This window comes from Equus asinus, chromosome 4 (genome assembly GCF_041296235.1).
Source record: "Equus asinus isolate D_3611 breed Donkey chromosome 4, EquAss-T2T_v2, whole genome shotgun sequence".
Lineage (NCBI taxonomy): Eukaryota > Metazoa > Chordata > Mammalia > Perissodactyla > Equidae > Equus > Equus asinus.
This window is the reverse complement of record NC_091793.1, coordinates 109,201,172-109,219,373: the sequence shown is the minus strand read 5'-3', so window position 1 is coordinate 109,219,373 and position 18,202 is coordinate 109,201,172. Positions and strand designations below refer to the sequence as shown.

The 18,202-nt window shown below is 36.2% G+C and overlaps 1 protein-coding gene across 2 annotated transcripts in view; it reads left to right on the top strand.

Moving 5' to 3' along the window:
• The window catches only part of CFAP210 (cilia and flagella associated protein 210), a 41,364-nt gene that overhangs the window by 2,787 nt on the left and 20,375 nt on the right, over positions 1-18,202 (top strand). The window contains exons 2-3 of one of the 2 annotated variants that reach the window (XM_070508070.1): positions 12,529-12,703; positions 17,980-18,153. In XM_070508070.1, the coding sequence (XP_070364171.1) occupies positions 12,653-12,703; positions 17,980-18,153 (225 nt within the window). In that variant the 5' untranslated portion in view covers positions 12,529-12,652. Of the gene's footprint in view, positions 1-12,476; positions 12,704-17,979; positions 18,154-18,202 lie in introns of both variants that reach the window. The other variant, XM_014860679.3, reaches the window with a different exon arrangement.

Sequence of the window (18,202 nt, the reverse complement as noted above, 5' to 3'; positions counted from 1 at the left end):
TTAAACAGACAGCAACAGCAACAACAACAGCAAACTCTGGCTGTGGGTGAAATCTGACTTCCAGAGTTGCCACATATTATTTAAAGTGTACAGTTTTCAACAAAAATGACAAGGCATGCAAAGGGAAAATATGGCTCTAATACAGGAAAAAGATTTCAATAGAAACTGTCCCTGAGGAAGCCCAGTTGTTAGACTTACTAAACAATTTGCTTTCGTAAATTTATAGCTATTGTAAATATGTTTAAAGAACTAAAAGAAGTCAAAGGAACTAAAGGAATGTATTAAGAATGCTGTCTCAGGGGCTGGCCCGGTGGTGCAGTGGTTAAGTTCACACACTCTGCTTTGGTGGCCAGGGTTTGCAGGTTTGGATCCTGGGTGTGAACCTATACATCGATCATCAAGCCGTGCTATGGCGGCATCCCACATCCAAAGTGCAGGAAGACTGGCATAGATGTTAACTCAGTGGCAATCTTCCTCAAGCAAAAAGAGGAAGATTGGCAACAGATGTTAGCTCAGGGTCAATCTTCCTCACCACAAAACCCCACAAAAAACAAACAAAAAAAACAAGAACCCCAAAACCCCAAAAAACCCAAAACAAAACAAAGAATGCTGTCTCACCAAATAGAGCATATCAATAAAGAGAGAGAAGTTATGGAAAGAAACCAAATAGAAATTTTGGAGTTGAAAAGCAAAATAATTGAAATGAAAAATTCGCTAGAGGGGCTCAATAGCAGATTTGAGCTTGCAGAAGAAACAGTCAGTGAACTGGAAGGTATGTCAATTGAGATTATCCCATCTGAGGAACAGAAAGAAAAAAGAATGAATAAAAATGAGCACATCCTCAGACAAATATAGGACACCAGCAATTATGCCAACATAAATATAATTTGAGTCCTAGAAAGAGAGAAGAGAAAGGGGTAGAAGAAAATATTTGAAGAAGTAATGGCCAAAAACTTCCCAAATTTGATGAAAAACGTTAATCTACGTATTCAAGAAGTTCATTAATCCTCTAAACAGGCTAAACTGAAAGAGATCCACAACCAGAAACATCATGGTCAAACTGTCAAAATCCAAAGATAGAAAATCTTGAAAGCAGCAAGAGAGAGATGATTCACTACATACAAGTGAGCCTCAATAAGGTTAGCAGCTGATTTCTCATAAGAAACTATGGAGGCTAGAGGCAGCGGGTTGACATATTCAAGGTATCGAAAGAAAAAGACTTAATTTTACATCCAGCAAAACTAAGATATTTCCAGATAAAGGAAAACTGAGAAAATTCATTGCTAGCAGACCTACCCAACAATAAATACTAAAAGGAATCCTTCAGGTTGAAATGAAAGGACACTAGAGAGTAACTCAAATACACATGAAGAAATAAAGAGCACCAATAAAGGTAACTGCATAAGTAAACATAAAAGAAAGTATAAATGTATTTTTTTTTGTAACTCTTTTTTTCTTCTGATTTAAAAGACAACTGTAAAAGAAATAACTATAAATCTGCGTTTATGGGCATACACTGTATAAAGTTGTGATTTGTATGACAATAGTGCAAAGGCAAGGTGAGAGAATGGAACTACATAGAAGAAAAGTTTTTGTAAACTATTGAAAATAATATGGTATTAATCTGAACTAAATTGTTATAAACTAAGGTGTTAATTCTAATCCCCAAGGTAACCACTATAAAAAAACTAAAAAAATTATAGTAAAAGAAAGGACAAGGGAATTAAAATGGTACAATAGAAAGTATCTACTTAACACAAAGATGAAGTAATGGAGGAACCGAGGAACAAAAAAGCCATTAGACAAATAGAAAACAGCAAAATGGCAGACATAAATCTTGCTTTACCAGTAATTACATTAACTATTGATTAAACACTCCAGTCAAAAGACAGAGATTAGAAGAATGGATTTTAAAAAAACATTATTCAACTGTATGTTGTCTACAGGAAACTCACTTTATTTTCAAGGACACAAATAGATTGAAATTAAAAGGATGGATAAAAATATATCATGTAGGGAGCCAGCCCCGTGGCCAGGTGGTTGGGTTCACGTGCTCCGCTTTGGCAGCCCAGGGTTTTGCCGGTTTGGATTCTGGGCATGGACATGGCACCGCTCATCATGCCATGCTGAGGTGGCGTCCCACATGCCACAACTAGACAACCCACAACTATAATATACAACTATGTACTGGGGGGATTTTGAGAGAAAAAGGAAAAATAAAATGTTTAAAAAATAATATATATATATATCATGTAAGTAGTAACCAAAAACGAGAAATGGAGAGGCTATATTAATACTAGACAGAATAGACTTTAAGACAAAAATTGTTGCTGGAAACAAAGAAAATTTTATACCAATACGAGAATCAATTCATCAAGAAGATATAACAATTATAAACATATATGCATCTGACAACAGAGCCCCACAACACATGAAGCAAAAACTGACAGAATTGAAGAGAGAATTAGACAATGAAATAATAGTTGGAGATGTCAGTACCCCACTTTCAATAATGTTTAGAACAACTAGATGGAAGATTGACAAAGAAATAGAAGACTTAAACAACACTATAAACCAACAAGATCTAATAGACATCTATAGAATATTACACTTAACAAGAACATAACATACTTTCTTCTCAAATGCATGTGGGACGTTCTTTAGGATGGACTATATGATAGGCCATAAAACAAACATTTATAAATTTAAAATGATACAAATCATACATATATATTCCTAAACACAAGGAATAAAATTAAAAATCAATAAAGAAATTCACAAATATATAGAAATTAAGCTCTTAGATAAAAAAATGGGTCAAAGAAGAAATCACACAAATCAAAACCACAATGAGATATATATATAGAGAGAGAGAGAGAGGGAGACGGAGAGAGATTGAGATTTATTTTAGGGAATTTTTAAATTTGATTTTGGAGGCTGACAAGTCCAAAATCCACAGGGCATCTGCAGGCTAGAGATTCAGGGAAGAGTTGATGTTGCAGTCTTGAATCTGAAACTCAGGCCGAATTTATGTGTTGCAATCTGGAGGCATAATTCCTTCTTTGGGAAACCTCAATCTTTGTTTTTAAGGCTTTCAACTGATTGAATGAGGCCTACCTACGTTATGGAGAGTAATCTACAGGCATACTTCGTTTTATTCCACTTCCCTTTATTGCGCTATGGAGATATTGAGTTTTTTACAAGACACTGCACCAGCAAAAAGGATTGAGTTGCTAAATGCTCAGATGAAGGTTAACATTTTTTAGCAATAAAGTATTTTTAAATTAAGGTATGTACATTGTTTTTTTAAACATAATGCTATTGTACACTTAATAGACTACAGTATAGTGTAACATAACTTTTGTATGTACTGGGAAACCACAAAATTGGTGTGACTCACTTTATTGTGATGTTTGCTTTATTGCAGTATGGAACTGAACCCATGATATCTCCAAGGTATGCCTGTACTTTACTTAAAGCCAACTGATTGTAAATACTAATCACATCTGAAAAATACCTTTACTGCCATGTCTCAACTAGCGTTTGACTGAACATCTGGTCACCAGAGTCTAGCCAATTTTACACATAAAATTAACCATCACAATATATTTTTTAAAAGGAAAGATCTCAAATCAGTAACCTAACATTACACGTTAAGAAAGTAGAAAAAGGAAAAAAGAAAAGCCAAAGCAAGCAAAGGAAGGAAATAATAAAGATTAGAGAGGAAATATGAATTAGAGAATAAAAAGGCAGTGGAAAATATCAACAAGCTTGAAGTTGGTTATTTGGAAAGATCAACAAAATTGGCAAGCTATAAGGTGGACTAAGAAAAAGAGAAGGCTCAAATTATTTAAAGCAGGAATGAAAGAGGACATTACTGCTGACTTACAGAAATAAAAAGGATTATGAGGGAACATTATGAACAATTGTATGCCAAAAAATTAGGTAACCTAGATGAGGTGGGAAAATTCCTAAAATGACACAAACCATTCAGACTGACTCCAGAAGAAATACAAAATTTGAATGGACCTCTACCAAGAGATTGAATTAGTAATTGAAAAACTTCCCACAAAGAAAAACCCAGACGGCTTATCTGGTGAATTCTGCTGAAAGTTTAATGAAGTAGTAACACCACTCCTTCACAAACTCTTAAAAAAAGTTAGAAGGGAACACTTCCCAACTCATTCAATGAGACTAATATTACTCCAATACCAACATTAAAGATATCACAAGAAAACTGCAGACCAATATCCTTATGAGTATAGATGCAGAAATTCTCAGCAAAATACTAGCAAACCAAGTCTAGCAAAATATAAAAAGAATTACACACCATGACCAAATGGGATTTATCCTAGAAATGCAAGATTGGTTTGACATCTGAAAACTAATTTAATGCACCATATCAATAGAATAAAGGACAAAACCACATGATCATCTTAATAGACACAGAAAAGCATTTCAAAAATATAACATCCATTTATGATAAAAAACAACAACTAGGTATAGAAACAAATTTTCTTAACCTGACAAAGGGCATCTGTAAAAAACCCATGGCCAATATCATACTTAATCACAAAAATCTGAAAGCTTTTCCCTGAAGATCAGGAACAAGACAAGGTTGCCCACATTCACCACTTTTATTTAACATTGTACTGGAACTTCTAGACAGAGCAATTAGGCAAGCAAAACAGAAGGCATCCAGCTTGGAAAGTAAGAAGTAGAACTATCCATATTCACAGATAACATGTGAACGTGTGACATATCTATTCTATATATATAGTTATCAAGCAAGTGGAAAGATGACCCACAGAATGGGATAAAATATTTGCAAATCATATATCTGATAAAGATCTAGCATCCAGATTATAAAGATCTCTTAGAACTCCGTAATAAAAAGACAGCCCATTTTAAAAATGGACAAATTATTTGAACTGACATTTCTCTAAAGAACATATGCAAATGGCCACTAAGCGCATGAAAAGATGGTCAGTATAATTGGTCATCAGGGAAGTGCAGAGCAAAACCACAGTGAGGTACCACTTCATACCCACTAGGATGGCTGAAAAAACCCTCACAAATGTTGCCTAGGATGTGGAGAAATTGGAACCCTCCCACATTGTTGGTGGGAATTTTAAAATGATGCAGCCACTTTGGAAAATAGTTTGACACTTCCTAAAAATGGTAAACATGGAGTTATAATTCTACTCCTAGGTATATACTTAACATAATTGAAAACATACCTCCACACAAAAACTTATACATGAGTGTTCGTAGCAGCGTTTTTCATAATAGCCAAAAGGTAGAAACAACCCAAATGCCGACAAAATGTGATACATCTATACAGTGGAATATTATTCAGCTATAAAAAGAAATTAAGTACTGATACATGCTACAACATGAATGAACCCTGAAAACATTATGTGCGTAAAAGAAGCCAGACGTGAAAGGCCATATATTATATGATTCCATTTTATGAAATGTCTAGAATAGGCAAATCTATAGAGACAGAAAATAGATTAGTGGTTGTCAGGGGCTGTGGGGAGGAGAGAATGGGGGGAATGACTCCTAATGGGTACAAGATTCGTTTCTGGGGTGATGACAATGTTCTGGATTAGATGGTGGTGATGGTTGCCCAGCTTTGTGAATAGACTAAAAACCACTGAATTTTACCTTTTACAATGGCGAATTTTATGATATGTGAATTATATCTCAATTAAAAAAAAAGATTTTGTAAAGCATAGAAAATGTGTCAATGACAGGCACATGGACTGATTTTAGATATGCTTACATCACCTGCCACTGCTTTACTCCTCTCTCTGCTCCTTGAGAATCTGCCTATTCATATTCTCTTTCTGTCTCTGTCCATCTGTCTTTCTTCCCCTTTCTTTCAACTATGGCCTGTTCAAATCTTCTAACAGCCACTATTAGCTTGCATGAAAGCCACTGTGAGGTAGGAATGTTGGAAATAAGTTTGCCCTCTGAGAACTGAACTGTACATCAACCTGGTGGATTAAAGCACGGATATATGAAATCATCCATAGCTCTGATAGCAATCAGGGTTCTCCTGATCCTCAAAGATATGGGGAACTTGGCTCAACTTCAGTGGCCTGAAATAGTAAAAAGCTTTTCCCAGACTTTCTGTAGATTCTCTTCTTTCTTTGTGGTTGCCCTCTCTGCTGCTTTTGTGCTGGTTCTCTTGGTTCTCTTCCTGTGTCAGAGTCCATGAAGTGATCTTGAACAAAGCATTTCATGGGTGCAGTTACTCTACTGAAGATTGAGGTGTCATAGATGAGGGATCACATTGCACACCACACAGCTTTCTGACATCCTGCTCTCCTGCCACTGCTGCCAAATCCTGCTCACCACTGTACACTTTGTAGGCAACAGCTCCTGCCAGTGTGGGCTGTTGGGTCTACCCAGCCTCGTTAGTATTTTGGTGAGTTAAGTTTTCTCCCTTTTATTTCACATCTTAAAGAATTAGAATGACTCTTGGGTCAGAGAAAGATATTAATTTGCCTAACAATATATTAATCAAAATGTAGATGGTTTAACTGAGTGGCCTTTGTTTAGTCAGCCTCTAATTGCAAGTAATACAAACGAAGTTGAGTCAGTTTAGGCAAAACAAAGGAAATTTGTTACAAGATTCTAAGGATTCTAAGGATTGATCAGGACTCTTCGGTTATAGGTCACTCATCTAATTCACAGTAGTTAAAACAAAAGGGGAATATTTTGGCTCATGTGTTTGGGAATTACGTATAACTCGATCCAGGACTCTATTCTACTTCTCAGCTTTGCTTGGCTTTATTCTGCATGTGGAGACTTGGTATGTGGTAGGTGAGATGGTGCCTGTGGTTCTAAAGGCAGCTTTACCTTAACAACCAACTTCTTACTCCCATCAGTCTTAATACAAACCCTTAGAAGAATCTAATGGATCTTGGCAGCTTTCCCCTCAGTTATCCTTCACTCTTTCGAGAGCCATGTGATTTGCTTCTGCTTTTCTCTCTACTTCTGTTTCATTCTTCTCCTAATAAAAATAGTAAAAATAATAATAGCTAATATTTATTGAGAACATATTGTGTGCCATGCACTATTCTAAATTCTTTACATATATTAATTTAATTCTCATAGCAACCATTTAAAGTAGATACTATTAATATCTTCATTTTGCAGTTAAGGAATTAGACTCAGAGGGTTAAGGAATTTTGTCTGGGTTAGCATAGTTCGCATGTGGTGTGTGCAGAAAAAGTCCAGGTAGTCTGTCTCCAGAGTCCACACACTTTTTTTATTTTTAATTATTTTATTGAGGTCTATTGCCTTACAATGTTATGTAAATTTCAGGTGTACATTGCTATATTTCAGTTTCTATAGACTGCATCTTGTTTACCACCAACAGTCCAGTTTTTATCTGTCACCATACATATGTGCCCCTTTACCCCTTTTGCCCTCCACCCACCCCCTTTTCCTCTGGTAACCACTAATTTGTTCTCCTCATCTATGTGTTTGTTTGTTTATTTTCTACATATGAGTGAAATCATATGGTATTTGTCTTTCTCTGTCTGACTTATTTCGCTCAGCATAATACCCTCAAGGTCCATCCATGTTGTTGCAAATACCACAATTTTGCCTTTTTTATGGCTTAGTGGTATTCCATTGTGTATATATACCACATCTTTATCCATTCATCCATTTATGGACATGTAGGTTGCTTCCACATCTTGGTTATTGTGAATAATGCTGTGATGAACACAGGGGTGCATATATCTTTTTGAATTATTGATTTCGTATTCTGTGGATAAATACCCAGTAGTGGAATAGCTGGATCATATGGTATTTATATTTTTAGTTTTTTGAGAAATCTTCATACTGTTTTCCATGTTGGCTTCACCAGTTTGCATTCCCACCAGCAGTGTATGAGGGTTCCGTTTTCTCCATTTCCTCTCCAACACTTGTTATTTCTTGTCTCGTTAATTGTAGCCATTCTGATAGGTGTGAAGTGATAGCTCATTGTAATTTTGATTTGCATTTCCCTATTAATTAGTAATGTTGAATATCTTTTCATGTGTCTATTGGCCATCTGTGATATCTTCTTTGGAAAAATATCTGTTCATATCCTCTGCCCATTTTTTGATTGGGTTGTTCATTTTTTTGTTGTTGAGTTGTATGAGTTCTTTGTATATTTTGGAAATTAACCCCTTGTCAGATATTTGATTTGCAAGTATTTTCTCCCAGTTGGTTGGTTGTCTTTTCATTTTGTTGACGGTTTCCTTTGCTGTGCAGAAGCTTTTTAGTCTGGTGTAGTCCCATTTGTTTATTTTTTCTTTTGTTTCCCTTGCCTGAGTAGGCATGGTATTCAAAAAGATACTGCTAACACCAATGTCAAAGAGTATACTGCCTGTATTTTCTTCTAAGAGTTCTATGGTTTCAGGTCTTACATTCAAGTCTTTAATCCATTTTGAGTTAATTTTTATATATGGTGTAGGATAATGGCCTACTTTCATTCTTTTGCATGTGCCTGTCCAGTTTTCCCAACATCATTTATTGAAGACACTTTCTTTTCTCCATTGTATGTTCTTGGCCCCTTTGTTAAAGATTAGCTGTCCGTCGATGTGTGGTTTTATTTCTGGGCTTTCAATTCTGTTCCATTGATCTGTGTGTCTGTTTTTCTGCCAGTACCATGCTGTTTTGATTGCTATAGCTTTATATATTTTTGAAGTCAGGGATTGTGATGCCTCCAGCTTTGTTCTTTTTTCTCAGGATTGCTTTGGCTATTTGGGGCCTTTTGTTCCATATAAATTTTAGGATTCTTTGTTCTATTTCCGTGGAAAATGTCATTGGGATTCTGAGTGGGATTGCATTGAATCTGTAGATTGCTTTAGGTAATATGGACATTTAAACTATGTTTATTCTTCCAATCCACCAGCATGGAGTATCTTTCTATTTCTTTATGTCTTCTTTGATTTCTTTTAATGATGTCTTATAGCTTTTAGTAAATAGGTCTTTCACCTCCTTGGTTAAATTTATTCCTAGATATTTTATTCTTTTTGTTGTGATTGTGAATGGGATTTTATTCTTGAATTCTCTTTCTGCTAGTTTCTTGTTAGTGTATAGAAATGCAACTGATTTTTCTATGTTGATTTTGTACCCTCCAACTTTACTGTATTCATTGATTATTTCTATAGATTTTTTGTAGATTCTTTAGAGATTTCTATATGTAGAATCATGTCATCCATAATAGTGAGATCTTCACTTCCTCCTTTCCAATTTGGATCCCTTTTATTTCTTTTTCTTGCCTAATTTCCCTGGCTAAAACTTCCAGTACCACATTGAACAAGAGTGGCAAGAGTGGGCCTCCTTGTCTTGTTCCGGTTGTCAGAGGAACGGTTCTCAGTTTTTCACTGTTGAGTATGATGTTGGCTGTGGATTTGTTATATATGGCTTTTATTATGTTGAGTTACCTGTACCCATTTTATACAGAGTTTTTATCAGAAATGGCTGTTGGGTCTTGTCAAATGCTTTCTCTGCATCTACTGAGGTTATCATGTGATTTTTTCTTTCCTTTTTTTTTTTTGTGAGGAAGATTGGGCCTGAGCTAACATTTATTGCCAATCTTCCTCTTTTTGCTTAGGGAAGATTGTCACTAAGCTAACATCTGTGCCAGTCTTCCTCTATTTTGTATGTGGGATGCTGCCACAGCATGGCTTGATAAGTGGTGCATATGTCTGCGCCTGGGATCTGAACCAGTGAAGCTGAGGCTGCTGAAGTGGAGGACATGAACTTAACTGCTATGCCTTGGGCCAGCCCTATCATGTGATTTTTATTCCTTATTTTGTTAATGTGGTGTATCACATTGATTGATTTGCGGATGTTGAACCATTCCTACATCCCTGGAATAAATCCCACTTGATCATGGTGTGTGATCCTTTTAATGTATTGTTATATTTGATTTACTAATATTTTGTTGAGGATTTTTGCATCTGTGTTCATCAGTGATATTGGCCAGTAGTTTTCCTTGTCTAGTTTTGGTATCAGGGTAATGTTGGCTTCAGAGAATGAGTTAGGAAGCATTTAGTGGTCTTCAATATATTGGAATAGTTTGAGAAGGATACGTATTAAATCTTTGAATGTTTGGTAGAATTCACCAGAGAAGCCATCTGATCCTGGACTTTTATTTTTTGGGAGGTTTTTGATTACTGTTTCAATCTCTTACTTGTGATTGGTCTGTTCAGATTCTCTATTCTTGATTTGGTTTTTGGAGGTTGTATCATTCTAAGAATTTATCCGTTCCTTTAGGTTATCCGATTTGTTGGCATATAGCTTTTCATAGTATTCTTTTATAATCCTTTGTATTTCTTCGGTGTCTGTTGTAATTTCTCCTCTTTTATTTCTGATTTTATTCATTTGAGCTTTCTTTCTTTTTTTCTTAGTGAGTCTGGCTGAGGGTCTGTCAGTTTATCTTCTCAAAGAACCAGCTCTTAGTTTCATTGATCTTTTCTATTTTTTTTTTTTCAGTCAGAGTCCACACACTCAGTGTGCATTACTACCTTTGTTATGCTTGTGGCTACCCATCATTCTTCAAATGCATTTTCTGTTTTGGTGAATTTCATCTTTACAAGTTCTTCCTCCTTAAGTAGAAGGCAGAATGCATTTTTACTGCCTCCTTGCAGCAAGGGTGCAGGCATGGGACCAAGACTCAACCAGTCAATTGTACATGTGCTAGGTTTATATTCTGAAGAGAGTGATATGAGGGGTAAACAGCATGTCGAATCCATTTTCTGGGGAGAGTGGCAACAAAAGTGTGCCAGTTTCAGAGGCAATAGTGGTGAAGGTTCAGATACATAGTATCCAGTGGGGCAAGTTGCAAGTGGGGAAGTTGACATATCTACCCAATGCCGGTTGCTATGAGCCTTCACTGGAAGCTCATGATGTGTTTTTGTGATGTTTTGCATGTATAGCTTCCCAGGATAACTTTCTGGCTGTCTGAGAAATTCAGAAGGCTGCCTAATATCCCTTAATGAATTCCTTTTCTACTTCAACTAGCTAGAGTGAATTTGGTTGTTCTTAATTAAGAACTTCAATTGATTAAAAGAATAGGAGTGTTTCTCAGAGAAGAGCTGTTGTGAGCTCCATTGTATCATTTAGGATTCTTTTGAATTTATAGAACAGAATACACAACTCAATTATATTTGAAAATAGGGAAATTTAGGGGCCGGCCCCATGGTCAAGTGGTTAAAGTTCTGCATGTTCTGCTTTGGCGGCCAGGGTTCGCAAGTTCATATCCAGACGTGGACCTACTCCACTTATGAACCATGTTGTGGAGGCATCCCACATACAAAATAAAGGAAGATCAGCACAAACATTAGTTCAGGGCTACTCTTCCTCAAGCAAAAAAAGAGGAAGATTGGCAACAGATATTAGCTCAGGGTGAATCTTCCTCACCAAAAAAACAAAGCAACAAACAAAAAATAAGGAAATTTATTTTCTTCTATAACAGCAACTCCAGGATTCAGATCTGAATGATCTAGCAGCATAATGAGATCTTCATTGCCCCAGGTTCTTCTTTTATTTCTTCTTTGTGGTTGACAGTTATAGCTTCATCCTAAGGCTGCTTCCTCTTGTGCTCATAGGATGATTGCCTATCTGACTTTCATGCTTCCTTGTTCGTATCTAGCTTGAGGGTCACTTTTTTTTTTTGCTGAGGAAGATTCGCCCTAAGCTAACATTCACTACCAATCTTCCTCTTCTTGTGTGTGAGCCGCCACCATAGCGTGACCACTGACAGATGTGTGGTGTAGGTCCACACTCAGCAACCAAACCCGGGCTGCCAAAATAGAATACGCCACTTAACCACTAGGCCACCAGAGCTGACCCGAAAGTCACTCTTAGATGTCTCTCCCAGAAGAACAAGAACGGACTTTTCTAAGTCTCAAATAAACCTCTTCTCCTGTTTATTTGCTTATTACAGAAATAATTATTGGCAAAGGGGATACAAATATTCTTAAACTAATCAGGCCCACCCTGGGACTGTAGTCTGTTCTCCAAACTCTGCTGCTACTCAATTAGGAAGGAGTTGAATAGAGTCAGTCGCAATGTCTACAACCCCAGAAGATGAACGGCCCCAAAGTTATCCATTTATAAACCCCTACTTGATTACCTTTGAAAAATGCTTTTGTAACAACCTGTTTTGGTGGGTATTATTGATCTCAACTTTAAAGATACTGATACCGAGGTTCCAAGAAGTTAAATGACTTGCCCAAGTTTACACGGTAAGGAAAGGACCAAGTGAGGACTCAAATCTATGTCTTCTGATTTCAAGGTCTTGTATACTTTCCACTTAATTCCAGCTGTTCTTAAGTTAAGAATAAAATTAATATTTGAAACAATTTCCAAATATCATGCCAATATAGAAATGTCTGGGAAAAAATATCACTTAAACTCCTGTTGAAAGTCTTTAACATTCATTTTTAAAAATTTATTAGAGAAAAAGAAATCTGAAGAAGATCAAGTTGTCTATCCACCTCTTCTACCTAGCAAAGTAGATCTTCGGCAGGTCACCATAATTCCACAAAGTGAGTGGGAAAGGATTCGAGACAGCCTTGACAGTTTGACAAGAGAAGCAGCATGCCTTCGTGCAGAAAGAAGAGCAAAGAAAGAAATGCATTTCCGATCCCAAGAAGTGGTAAAACATTGGAGTAATACATATGCAGTAAGTACTGACCACCTAGGAGTATGCATGCACTGAAGACTTACTCTTGTTTCTCAGTACCCGTTTATAAATATTTTTTACAGGAAAAGTATTGTAAAAATCCATTGAAACACATTTTCAACAACTTTCTTTAGGTACAAGTGACATACAATAAGCTGTACATATTTAAAGTGTACAATTTGATAAGTTTCGACATATTTATATACCCCCGAAATCATCATCATAATTAAGATAATGAACATATTCAAACCAAAAACTTTCCTCATACAGCATTTTACTCCCTCTCCCTCTTCCCTGCCCTTGCTCCTCTGTCTCCAGGCAACCACTGATCTACTTTCTGTTATAAATTTCCCTCAGCACAATTATTTTGAGATTCTTTCATGTAGTCTGTATCAATTATACATTCATTTTTATTGCTCAATGGTATTCCCTTACATGGATGTACCACAGTTTGTTTATCTGTTCGATTGTTGATGGTTTGACATTAACCAAATGTTGACATTTGAACTGTTTCCAGTGTTTGGCTTTTATAAATAAAGCTGCTTGTGAACATTCATGAAGAAGTCTATGTATGGACATATACTTTCATTTCTCTTGGGTAAATATCTTGGTGTAGAATGGCTGAATCATATAATAGGTGTACATTTAACTTTGTAAGAAACTTCCAAACTGTTTTTGAAAGTAATTTTAATTTTGCATTCCCACCAGCACTGTATGAGAGTTCTGTGTCATGCACATTCTTGCCAACTTGCTGTGGTCAGTCTTTTTAATTATAGACATTCTAATAGGTGTAGTAGTATCTCATTATAGTTTTAATAGGAATTTCTGTAATTACAATGACATTGAACATCTTTTTATGAACTTATTTTTTATCTATATATCTTCTTTGGGGAGGTGTCTGTTCAAATCTTTTGCCCATGTTTAAACTAGGTTTGTTTTCTTATTATTGTGTTTAGACCTTTTAAAAAATATATTCTGAATATAAGTCCTTTATTGGATATTTGATTTGAGAATATTTTCTCCCAGTCTGTGGCTTGGTTGTTTATTCTGTTACAGTGTCTTTCAAAGAGCAGAGTTTTTAATTTTAGTGAAGTCCAGTTTATCAATTTTTGTTGTCTAGATCGTTCTTAGTGACTTATCTAAGAAATCTTTGCCTGACCCAAGATTGCAAAGATTTTATCCTATGTTTAAGTTTAAGATTTTATGTCTCATATATAGGTCTATCACCTACTTTTAGTTAATTTTGTATGAAGCGAAGTATGGATTAAAGTTTATTTTTTTGATATAGATATCCAATTGTTTCAGCACAATTTGTTGAAAAGACTACTCTTTCCTCCACTAAATTGCCTTTGCACCTTTGTTGAAAATTCGGTTGTCCATATATGTGCCGGAGGAATTTCTGGACTATCCTTTCTGTTCCATTCATCTATTTATCTATCTTTATTACAATAACACACTGTCTTGAGAACTGTGGGTTTAATTTAATGTCTTGAAATCAGGTAGTGTTAGTCCTTCAGCTTTGTTGTTCTTTTTCAAAGTTGTTTTGGCTATTCTCGGTCCTTTGCATTTCTATATGAATTTTAGAATCAGCTTGTCAATTTCTACAAAAAAGCCAGCTGGAATTTTGATTGGGATTATCTTGAATTTCTAGATCAATTTGGAGACAATTTACATCTTGACAATACTGAGTCTTCTGACCCGTGAGCATAGTATTGCTCTCCAATTATTCAGGTCTTATTTAATTTCTGATGATAGCTTTTTTGAATTCTCTGTCATTTAGATTACATATTTCTGTGTCTTCAGTATTGATTTATGGGTACTTGTCATTTTCTTTCTGGTCTGGAGATTTAATATAATTTTTGATACTACTAGAGGGTGTGGCTCTGTATTTGCACATTGTGATATTATTTGGTCATAGTTACCACCTATCACCACTGGGTGGAGTTCAAGAACTGTGTTCCATGGGGATCCCAGGCACTGGAGCTGACCCTGAGTAGGTAGGGGGAGGGATGTTTTCTTCTGCGTCCTCTCGGGATTTTCTCACTCTGCCCTCGATACCCGATCTCCTGGGATGTTGGCTTGATGAAGTCACCCCCTGCTATAGCTTTCACCCCAGTAGGGGGCTTCCTCTTAGGCTGTGAGGAAACTTGGGTGATCTTTGATGTTCCCATGAATGGGTGCTCTTCCTCCCTTCCTTCCCTCTTGGAGGCCCTGGGCATTCTGAGGGTCATAGTCTTTGGGGAGGGAGCAACACTTTCTCTTACCTCATTCCACCTCCTCCAAGGGGGGCTCCAGCATCTCCACCTTCCAACGTATGGCTGTGTGGGTCTCTCAGACGACTTCTGTGTTGTGTGGATGTCCTCTGTTGGACTATAAATGTCTTTTTCATTGTATTGTGGAGAGGAGAGATCACTTGGAGAGCTCACTCCACCATGATACTGACGTCACTCCCCCCAGGTCTTATTTAATTTCTGTCAGCAATATTTTATAGTTTTCAGTGTATAGGTCTTATTTATCTTTTGTCATACTTATCCCAAAGTAATTCATATTTGTGGTGCTATTGTAAATGATGTTTTTAAAGCTTCAATTTGTGGTTGTTCCTTGTTAGCTATAGAAATACAATTAACTTTTTCTGTATTGATCTTGTATCCTGCAAAATTGCTAACCTCACTTGTTTCTAGAGTAGCTTTTTTGTAGATTCTGTCACATTTTCTACATAGACAATTATGATGTCAGAAGTTAAAGACAATTTTACTTCTTTCTTTCTAATCTGGATGCCTTTTAGTTCTTTTTCTTGCCTTATTGCACTGGATAGAACCTTCAATGCAATGTTGAATAGATGTAGTCAGAGTGGAAATTCTTGCCTTTTTCCTCATATTAGGGCTAAATATTTATTCTTTGACTTTTAAGTATAATGCTAGGTAAGGGTTTTTTTTAGATGCCCTTAATTAAGATGAAGAAGTTGTGTTCTATCTCTGAATTGTTGCATATTTTTTAAAGCAGGAATAGATGTTAGAGTTTTTAAAGTGCTTTTTTTGTGTGTATATCTATTGAAGTAATCATTTGGTCTTTTTTATTTTTCATGTTGTTATATGGTGAATAACACTGAGTGATTTTCAAATATTGAACCAAGCTTGCATTCCTGGGATAAACCTCTGTTGGTCATGATGAATTAGTCTTTTGATGAATTCAATTTGCTAAAATGTTATTAATTTTTGCATCTATATTCATGAGGGATTATTGGTCTGTAGTTTTCTTGAAATGTCTTTATCTGGTTTTGGTGTCAGGGTATGGCTGTTTATTGTTATGATGAAGGATTGCACAGAAAGACAGGACTTGAAACTATGAAGAATCAAGGCAGCTCCTTCTCATCTGCCTCTATTTGTCTGTCTTCCTGCCCGTGTCTCTAGAACTACATAGTGTCTTTGCTGTGCTCCTCTCTGTGCTTCTGCTGGATTCTCTACCTAAGAGGTATAGGAACCTGTAGTTTAGTTCCATGTGTGTAAGTGGGAAACTACTTCAAAGTGGGGAAGTGTCCTCTGACTCCTTTTATCATCTTACCTGGGGAAAAATGCTGGGAAAAGATGATCCCATCCCCCACCGCACTTTCCTATATCTTTTGAGGTACTGAGAGGCAGGATTTTTTCCTGTTTTCTGGTAGAATTATTAAAACTACATGCAAGCATAATATCTGTCCAGAGAGTTCTCACCTTTTCTTTTTTTTTTAAACACTGTATGTTTCCTTACTTTGCTGCCAATATACATTATTTATCTTTGGGAAGGGACATAGAAAGCTTGGGGTACTTTGATTTAGGAACAGTGTTCATCATTATTAATTCTCTTTTTCTCTGGGAGAGGAAAGAATTATATCATGCCTGCTATCATATATGTAATATATGACTTTCTGAAGAAGGCACAACTATAGAGAAAGAAAACAGATCTCTGGTTGCCAGGCACTGCAGGTGGTGGGAGTGGTTGACTATAACAGGGCACGAGGGAATTTTTTGGGAGGATGGAACTGTTCTATAAGTGATTGTATGTATTTGTAAAACTATACTCGAAAAGAGAGTATGTAAATTATGCTCTAAAAAAACTTGATTTTAAAAAAGCCCTTGGTCCATCAAGGGATGGGGGACTGGAATATACCATCATTTTTTTTAAAGATTTTGCTTTTCCTTTTTCTCCCAAAGCCCCCCGGTACATAGTTGTGTATTTTCAGTTGTGGGTTCTCCTAGTTGTGGCATGTGGGACGCCTCCTCAGCATGGCCTGATGAGCGGTGCCATGTCCACGCCCAGGATCCAAACTGGTGAAACCCTGGGCCACCGAAGTGGAGCCGGCGAACTTAACCACTTAACAGGGCCGGCCCCTACCCTTATTTTTCTTTTGACGCAGAGGTAGCACACTATACATAATACTGTACATCTCCATGAGTATTAAAGAAGAAGAAATGTAGTAAATGTAGTAGAAATGTGGTAGTAAAAACTGCCATATAGGCACAGAGATGGACAAAACAATAGGTGAGAAAACAGAGCCTAGGGACAATCCTGCGTTATATATGGGAACTTGACACATGACAGAAATTTCATTGCAAATCAGAAGGAAAAGGATGGGAATTTAATAACTGATTTTGAGATAATATGCATATGAAAAAGATGAAATTATATTCATATGGTAGAGTATACACAAAGTGAATTTCGGCTGGATTAAAGACCTAAACGTAAAAAGCAAAACTGGAGAAATTTTAAAGTAAATCATAGAATATCTTCAGGATGTCAGGGTAACTAAGATTGTCTTAAGACATAGAAATATGACTTATAAAGGAGAAGAAAGATTTCATCTGACGCAAGACATTGGGTAGACTCCTCAGAAGTGTAGAAGAGCAAGTAAAATGTGCTACTGCTGATTTTGGAAAGGAACAAAAGTAATAATATATACATTTGCTATGTAAATGTAGAAAGGAACTTTGGAAGTAAACACAAGAAACTAATAATAGTGGTCGTCTTAGAGGTTGCAGATGGAAGTTAGGATTGGAGGGAGAGTTTGACTCTATACCTTTATAATATTTTGGGGTTTTTAGCCATGTAAATGTGTTACCTACCTAAAAATTTTAATTAAAAAAATTGGCTCGTAAGTGTAAATTCATACTTTATTTATTAATGATGTATGCAAATACAATAGAATCATAATGAAAACTCAGATTATCATATTATAATGTTAAATTTTGTAAAGCTAAATGGAAAAATGAAAACAGAAGACTGTTTTCGTCTTTTTGCAGGGGATGAAAGAACAGAAACTTGAAGCCAAAAAGAAGCGCGACGAAGAAATCGAGGCAGAAAGACAAATTCTTGATGTGGAAGAAGCGATACACAAACAGGGAGAAAGAAAAAAGGCCATCGAATATGCAAAGCAATGTCAATTTTACCAGACAGAAAGAGTGAAAAACTTTCATGTACTACTTGGATTTTCTTGTATTTTTATGTATATTTAACATATCTATA